We start from the raw sequence: 9398 nt of genomic DNA, 5'->3' as shown, positions 1-9398 counted from the left end.
CCTCACAAATTATCCATGTGGTCACCACCTGAAGATAACTTTTATGATTTTGGTGCATTTACTTACAGTTTTTCTTTATCGGAAATATACACACATTTCTAAAAACAAGGCTTTACCTACTATTTTGTAACTTTTTTATTATGCGACACTAAGACCTGCAATATTAAATATTCTCCTTAAATTCAGGATTATAAATTAACTCTAAAATATTCTCCTGTTCCCTAGGATTCAGTTTTGAAGCAATTATTTCAAATGATTGCAAAAAGCATAATTATAAAATACTATTTGGAGAGATGACTATTAATGCTATAATAAAGCTGAGAAAGGAGGTTAAGAAAGCAGCTGCAAAAGTTTGGAACATGTTATGAAAGTTCAAAAAGCAACAGCAAGGAGCTGAGGAAGCTCTGGTAAAAAAGGTGCTGGTCCCCAACCATCCCTTCTGGTTAAACAGATCTCATACCATTCTGGATCACCTTTACTAGTCATCTTGGATGCCTACCTGCTTTTTGCACTTATCAATCTTCTCTTTTTCCTGACTGGTAAGGAATGGACCCATTTTTTTCTGCCACTGAAGGACCCACTCATACAAAAAGACAAAGCTGCCAGTGGCTGTCTCCAAAGCATTGTAAACTAATTTTCCAAGCTGTTCATCACTGCCTGCACATTAAAGAAAATGTAATTAAATCTCACTGGTACATTTTCTGTGGGAATGAAAAAGGGGATATACAATTATTCTTTCAACAGTGGATACCATGTGCTACTTACAAAAAACATACTTCATGGAATACATGCTCTTTTGTAACTGATTTTTAATATTTAACAATATACTCTGAGCCCTAAAATATTAATTAGTATAAAGGACAAGAATCAACAATGAGACCTTAGTATCAAATCACTGTTTTCTTCCAGGTACCAGTATTCACAATGTTACTTTCACAGTTCAGCTCCAATAACTGTGCCTACTGGTGCAACAGTGTACCCTCACACAGCTCAATACTAGCTAACATGACAAGAAATCAGAAATAGGAACATTCCACCAAGATTATTCCATCAATGTTGATTGGTGTGCACAGTAAAAACAGATTTTAGTAATTTGGACATTTGAAAACATCATTGGTTTTCTAAACACAAAATGTGAAAGAATATCCTTGGCAAATACAAACTGGCTAATAGTTTCAAGGAAAGGAATAAGAAATAACAGTTTAATATGAAGCTAGAAAGAGACACATTTATTTAGTGATAGGTATATGGTTTTCACTTGTTCCTGGAGAGTTAAATTTCTGTAACGCCAAAAATTTTCCTATAAAAATCTACATTTTCTTTTTAGTTTCAAGTGTACAGCATAGTGATTTGACATTTATGTACCTTACGATATGGTCACCACTTAAGTCTATTAACCATCTGCAACCATACAAAATTATGATGTTATTGGCTATCTTCCTGGTGCTGTATATAAAAACGTATATTTTCATTAAAAACTACAATAGAAAATTACCAAAATATTGGAAATGAAGAAAAATATCACCCACAGTATCACCATTTTATTTCCCTTCTAGTTCCCTTTTTTTTTTTTTTTTTTCTAATTTACCAAATCACAGTATATGTAACAGAGTTTCTCACCCTTGACACAACTGACATTTTGGACCAGAAAATCCTTTGTCGAAGGAGACTGTCTCATGCACTGCAAGATGTTTAGCAGCATTTCTGACCTCTACTCACTAGATGCCAGTAGCACTCCTACCTACCCTAGTATTAACCATTAAAAATGTCTCCATATATCATCAAATGTGGACAAAATCACCCAATGGATAGACAGTATTTTTTTCTCTTAGTATGTAAATAAGTTTTCCATGATGCTGCATTGTCTTCATTACAAAAAAAAAAAAAAACTTCAAAGAAAACTGAGGATAATTTTTTTCATTTAAAAAATAAAAAGTAAAATAACCTGTATATGTAGGACATAGTTGTCTTAGTAAATATACGTTGGAGAAATGTGGCTGAACTAGCTCACCAAGACTTTTTATCTGAGAAGTAGTTTCAATGCTGACAATTTAAGAAATTTAATTAAAATGATCTGTTATGCTAAGCATAAATAACTCCTGATGTTCTCAGCCTGAGGAAAAACCCTGATATTTGAAAATTTGTCAACCAAGAAAGAACCTGTGGAATGTGGGATCTAAGCAGTACACATTGGAGACACAAGATATTAAATATTAATGAGATGAAGTGTGATGTTATTTACATAAAGCCTAGTTAAATTTGTGCATTAAGCAGTGCAGTGTTTTGCAATATTTCTTCCCCCAATTAGGGTTAGGTAGGTATTTCATAATTGCTGTTTTTTCGTTTTGTTTTGTTTTGTATTTTAATTTTATGATTGCCATTCTCTTCCTGTCACTTTTTCATGATGGGGATAAAAGAACATACTGGAATGAGGCTGAAAGAAAACATGTTACCCAAAGAACTCTGACTAATACTCTATAATGTGCTAACAATCATCGTTTATACACACAATCTCTATAGTGCTTTATCCATAAGAAAGGTCTAAATTCTCTCTAGTTCTAATGGCTTTAAACTGAAAAAACAAATGTTGATTAGTTGATCTATTATAAAAACATTTCATAGAAAATTAGGACATATTTTAAAACTAGATCCGTTGTGAGAAAACAAAATAAGGAATTTACATAGTTGTTTTATAAAAAATTTCCAGATTGCAAATGTGTCTCCTGAAGAGTCTTAACTAAACTGAATCTAATGAGTATCGATGAGACTGAGACCGAGTTGAGGTGATAAGAAGTCAGATTAATTTCCCTTCCTGATCTTCCTAGATTATTAAAAGTAGTGAGTTTTATGTTGCCAATTCATGAGTCTGAAATGCCTGAGTCATCCTCATACACTGTTGGTAGGATTACAAATTGGTACAGCCACTATGGAAAACAGTCTGGTAGTTTCTCAAAAAATTAAAAATGGATATACCTTTTGACTCAGCAATTGCACTTCCAGGTATTTATCCAAAACAGTAATTCATAAAGATCTATGCACCCCTATGTTCATGGCAGCACAGTTTACAATAGCCAAGATACGGAAGCAACCTAAATGCCCACTTGGATAAAGAAATTATGGTTCATATATACAATGGAATATTACTCAGCCGTTAAAAAAAAAAAATGAAATCCTACCATTTGCAACGACATGGATAGACTTAGAAGTAATTATGCTGAGAGAAATAAGTCAGACGTAAAAAGATAAATACCATATGAGTTCACTTATATGAGGAATCTAAGGAACAAAAAGAAAAAACTAATCAAAAACAGATTCACAAATATAGAGGACGATCTGGTGACGGCCAGAGGGGAGAGGGATTGGGGGGCTGGGAGAATGGGGTGAAGGGTTAAAGAAGTACAAATTAGTAATTGATACTTGGTCATGAGGATGGGGAGCACAGTATAGGGAATGCAGTTAGCATTAATATAATGGCTAGGTGGAGAGCCAGAGGAGAGAAAGAGCAATTAGGGGGATTGTTTTATAAACTATATAAATGTATAACCAATGTACTATATACTTGAAAGTAATAATAAAATAAAATTAAAAAAATAAAAAGTAAAAATAAAATGCCTCTGAGTCGTGGACAGTCTCAAGACCAAAGCTAATCATCTCTACCAATCTTGAACCTGCCCAAATGGTCGCTTTGCCTGAACAGGGCAAGTCTGTGTATGTGCAGAATCTTGTATGATTCAGGCTGCTTTCAGGCAGCCCAGGTTGGGTGTCCAGTTCATAGACTATTGGGATATTTGGTCTCTTCTCCCTTCACTTGCTGCCTGCTCCCTGGCAGCTCGCCTGCTTATTCATTGCTCTTTAAAGAGGAAGGGAAAAAGACACTGAAAGAGAGCCAATTGATTTAGGTAATTTGGCTGTTAGCTCTGATAAGAATATTCAGGATTGAAAGTTAAACTTAATTGTCAAATTTATTATATGCAAGTGATTTCTACAATTAGTGACTTATCTACATGACTGATAAAAGATGACATATGTTTAGGGCAAAGGAATAGGTATCAAAACCTTGATTTTTATATAAATAACTCAAATTTCAAACTGCTGAACCACCTTCACTCCAAATATCCATCAGTAGACAAAACTTCTAAATAAGACACACAGAAAAATAAAGTGGCTTTCCTAGTCAGGTACAACATGCTAAGCAGCAAAATGCTAAGCAGATGGATATCAAATTAAGAAAATGGGACTTGGTCATTAAAATATCAGAAGCATTACAACTCGTTTTAAGTATTTTATTGGTAATAGATACACATGATGCAAAATTCTACTGATTCATAATATTTCAATCATTTTGGTTTCAAAAGCTCGACTAATTATAATGATGACAAATTTTAAATGATCTTTCTGCTAAAAATATTTCCAAGAGCCTAAGTTCTCATTTTCATCTCACAGAAGGGAAAACCTGAGTGACTTCTCATCCTGGTCATTAGGAATGGGAGCTTAATAGTCTTTCTTGCACTGTGCTGGTCTAGATGACACAGTGTCTATTCTACGTCATTCTTTCATGATTAACTTTTGTTGTTAGAATAATTTAGAAGAATTTAGCTAGTTTACTCACCAATACATTTTCCTTTGTGCACCATGAGCTGGTCAGGATAACCCACAGAGAAATACAGGATTTCACAAGAGCCAGGAGAATCTTCACTACTGCATACAGAATACTGACGTTCTCGCCTTAAAAATAAATTTAGACAATGATTCTCTTTTCGACTTTAAGATTAACACAGGAAAATCTTGCCTCTCCATTTTTTCCTGTGTACCAGCCCCTTTACCATCTAACATCTGTCTCTACTAGGAATTGAGTTGAAGGTGCTAATGGGAGAGTTGTTCACCTCCCACAGTGCCCACGGAAGTCTTCTCCACACGAACTCTACAGACCTCTAACTCTAGATCTGTGCTGTCCAGTATGGTAGCCTCTAGCCACATGTGGCCACCTAAACTTAAATTAATTAAATTATATTAAATTTAAAATTCAGTTTTTAAGTACTCAATAGCCACAAATGTCTAGTGGTAGCCATACTGGACAGCATTGATATGGAACATTTCCTTCATCACAGAGGTTCTATGGCAGTGATTTAGCTCAATTCCACATTGATTCCATAATTTCTTCATTCCCATGCACATGTACATCTGGAGAAAGCTGAAAAACAGGAGGGTTTGCAGCACTACAAATTCCTGGTCTCCAGTTGGGCCCCCAAACCACTGAATGCTCATTCATTTTCTTATTTGTCTTTGGTAGGTTTTCTCTGTCATTCCCCTTCATAACTTCTCCAAAACACTCAAAATTCAACTCCTCCTTCTGTCTTTCCCGTTTCTACTTTTTTTCTGACTGGGGAGCAACAGCTGGGCAGTTAGAGTATAATGCAAAAATAATGAATCGATCATGGGAGGGGGTTGAAGGGAAGAGGCCAGGGAGAGAGCTCCTGATAGTCAGGACTGAACACCTGTAAGAAATGCTTTGACGGAGCACACAGACAGATCTAAAAGTGATCTTGACGTCTACTTTCACTGAGAACATGAAGAAAGGAGTGAAGCCCACACTTTCTACTGTTTCACCTATAAAGTTACTTGGAATCTATACCATTCTTTTTGCCCACAGACTTTGAGGAGGGTCAGCTTATCTTGTCCATTCCTAACAGTCTCCTCTGAGATCTTGGTCCATTAGTCAGTCCCTCTCTCCTGTATGTCAATCCGTCCCTCTAGATCAGCTCCTTCCCCTCAGCCTATACATCTTTCTTGTCTCTACACTCCCCTCCCTCAATCTTGCACCCCCACCCCTTGTTCTTCGTTTTCAAACTTCTACACTTGCTGTCTCCACTTCTGCCCCTTCTGTTTACTCCCCATGCTACTGCGATGTCAATAGTAACTGCCTCCTCCCTCCTGCCCACTCTCTATTTGACTTTTCGCTTTGGTTCTTTATTTTGGTTCATGGCACAGTCATCCATTGCATCTCAACAGTCAAAACCAGGAGTTTCCCTGGGCTCCTAGACCTCCTGCATCTAACTATTCCCCAAGTACCATCCTCTTCTCTCCATTTTCCCTCTGTCGAGGTCATCTCCGACTTTTTCCTGGACACATGCAATATTCCATTATTAACTGGTCTTTACACCTCCACCTCCAATCCTACACATCTTCCCCTTTCCCGCCCTACTGCTGACAAGACCTATTATGATATGAGTCTCAGCGTCCACATATCTTAAACACTAGGGAATGATTAATACATTGTAGTTCTGTTTAAATTTCTACCTCTGAAGTTATTTGTGCAACCACAGGCACAAATGGGGTGAAATTTATGGAGAAAAGAATAAAGCAAGATTTAAAATGATATGTTAGACTTATTAACATAAATTGTCCACAAGCGCCTCTACATCAGCTCTGCCCCCTCCAATGGATGGTGTTAATCATCATTTTAGGCTAGGACATCTTTATGTTCTTTAGTTTAGTGTATAAATGCTTGGTTTTAAGGTGTTTTAGAATATTAATCACCCCCTCATGACTGGAAAGTACAAAAATAATGAAAATGTTAAGAGTGATAGTAAGAAAAGATATATCATTAAGATTAAAATAAAAGTGAAAGTGCCAAGAAGATGACAAATGTGGTACGTGCCACGTAGGAGAGATTGTTTGACAGCAGGAATAATTCTGAAGGATAAAAAGTAAATTACACTGAGTTTGAAAAGAAGGAATAAAGAGGCAAAATCCAATGTCACTGATATCTCCTGCTTTCACCCAAAAGATGTACATATATTTGCTTTTTTAGGAGAAGAAAAAAATAAATAAACTGAAACACTTTGCTTAGCTTTTTAGGAGAATAAAAAAATAAACTGAAACACTTTGCTTATTTCCTTTGACTTTCTAATCCATAAAAACCAATGAATATCAAGGAAGAAAATAAATCAAGAGTATATCATAAGGTATTTTGGTATATCAAGGACTTTTATTTCTTAACCAAGAAAGCACATGAACTACACTTTAAGATTCATTTTTCCCTAGTCAGTAGCCAATAGAGTCCATACAGTTATGTGCAATACCTTAGCAAAAAAATAGATGAAAACTATTTCTTTTTCTGTTCCTTCTTGGATTCTCATGGAATGTTGTTTATCCAAAGCATACAAATATCACTATACACGCATTACATACAAAGTTGTTCTACCTATGTCAAAGGAAGAGTGAATTTTTTGTCTTCCCATGAATAAAATGTTCATGATCTTTGATCTCAAAAGCAAGTCTAATAGACCCTTATTTGTAGTTAGTCACAAAAATAGAAATGTTTCATTATTCATAGTACTGATTCATTTCTGATGATTCTGACAACTTCAAACTATGTTGCCTACTGGAAGCCCAGTTGCAAAAAGAATTTAAATTGGTGTAAGGAGTTATAACCTTTAAATGAAATTGTTACCTGAAATAGTATTTAAGAGAACATTTAGTTCACCGTAATGGTAGCTGGTTAAATTTAGTATTAAAATGACTTCTAAGCTGATTTTTTAAAAAAGTCAGTAATTAGAGAAAGAACTGAAATGGTTCCTTCTTACAAACTATAAACTGAAAGTTTATTTAGTTTGGTACCTGAAATATTTCTTTCCATAAAAGAAAAGTATTGATTTTAAGTGCTGCATAGATTCTCATAAGAGATAGTTTAAACACATAAGGAAGTTGAATTATAATCCTTACACTACTTAATCACCCACTGAGTCTCATAAATAGGTCCTGTACTAAAAGTCCTTTCTGATCCACAGAGAGTCACAGCAAATATTTAGGGAAGTCTTGATTTTTTAGTAGAAAAGGATGTGGAGGAAGACACATACAGCGTGAAATTTCACTGGATGATGATTCCGATGGAAGAAAATTTTTAAATCACTTACTGAATATTCAATCATTAAAAGTCAGATCAAACTCCATTGGAGGCAAGATTATGAAGTGTCATAGGCTGTTATAAAGGGGGAATGAACTATAAAACTGGTTTAATTAAAAGATAGTGTGGAGGAAAAAATGGCGTAAATGATAAAGGCTCTGTTCATCCCTCTGGCAACCAAATCAAAGTTGTGACAGAAACAAGGAACAAGCAGTAAGGGAAAAATCACCTGGGATCTAGATGAACAAGCCATACAACTAGAGGGAAGTCTATGAAATCACCCTGCAATGGCAGAAGGTAGGATGGGTTGAGGACAAGAACCTGCCAGGTCTTGAGTGGCTGAGTGAGATGGAAACTGTGGCAGCAGCAGAAGCCCCTTAAAGGGGCTGCATCCACGAGCGGATTTTCGTGGTGACAGACCTTCTCCCTTTTAGCACCAGTGCTGATTCGGCTGCGTGCAGCGGGCACCAGAGACTTACAGGGAGACACTGTCAGAGTGAGGGCCTAGGTGAGATTCACTCTGTACAGGTGTTGGAGGTATCCATTGTTCCCTGTTGAGCCTTCCCCCACTACCAGTGCACCGGACACAACACTGCCATAGCCATGACGTCATCAAACTGGGTAACAGAGTCACTCTGCCCAGAGGATTCCCTGAAACCCTGCCTTCCCCAACTCACGGCCACACCCAATCCACATCTAGGTATATTCTCAGTGAGTCAGGTGCTCCTTGTTGAGCAGAGCCTAGACTCACACTGGAGGCAGCTGGCCTCAGTTTCTGGAGTGGCCTTTTGCTTTCTGAATCTTAACAGGTGGCCCTAGAGGGGCAGAGACTGGGGCTAAATTTGGTTTCCAGCTGAACCCCTCTCAGGACTGTGTCACTGGTCACCTAATTCACAAATCCACAATAATAAGACTGGGAGACTTAGGAGCTTTGCTTAGTACATAGAAACAGACATGAAAAGGAAGCCAAAATGGGAAGACAAATAAACAGAAACCACATGAGAGAATAGAATAGAGATCCAGATATAATCGAGTCAAGTAATCTAACAGATGCAGAGTTCAAAACACTGGTTATAAAGATGCTCAATGAACTTTTGGGAAGTGTAGATAAATTCAGTGAGAACTTCAACAAAAAGATAAAAAACATAAAAATGGAAATTATAAAAGGGAACCAGTTTGAAATGAAGAACACATTATTTGAGATGAGAAGTATATTAAATGGAATAAACAAAGGAATAAACAAAGGAATAAACAAAATGAATAAAGAAAAGAATCAAATGCCCTATCTAGAGAACAGGAAAGCCAAAGAGATAATAAGATGCCAAGACTATAAAAATAATTTAAAGAGCATGTGGGACACTATTAAGGGTCCAAATGTCCATCTGATTGGCATACCTGAAGTAAATCAAGATGTTTGAACAAATAATGATGGAAAACTTCCATAACCTGGTGAAGGAAATGGACTTAAAATCCCAGGAAGCTCAGAGAATCC

General features: G+C 36.4%; 1 protein-coding gene across 1 annotated transcript in view; it reads right to left on the bottom strand.

Moving 5' to 3' along the window:
• EIF2AK4 (eukaryotic translation initiation factor 2 alpha kinase 4) overlaps window positions 1-9398 on the bottom strand; it is a 103702-nt gene that overhangs the window by 75938 nt on the left and 18366 nt on the right. The window contains exons 7-8 of the mRNA XM_011355148.2: window positions 4610-4725; window positions 500-657 (exon numbers count right to left, since the gene is read on the bottom strand). Of these exons, the coding sequence (XP_011353450.1) occupies window positions 500-657; window positions 4610-4725 (274 nt within the window). The remainder of the gene's footprint in view (window positions 1-499; window positions 658-4609; window positions 4726-9398) is intronic.

This window comes from Pteropus vampyrus, unplaced genomic scaffold, assembly GCF_000151845.1.
Source record: "Pteropus vampyrus isolate Shadow unplaced genomic scaffold, Pvam_2.0 Scaffold19, whole genome shotgun sequence".
Taxonomy (NCBI): Eukaryota; Metazoa; Chordata; class Mammalia; order Chiroptera; family Pteropodidae; genus Pteropus; species Pteropus vampyrus.
The sequence above is the reverse complement of the archived record's forward strand: the minus strand, read 5'-3'. Positions and strand labels throughout refer to the sequence as shown.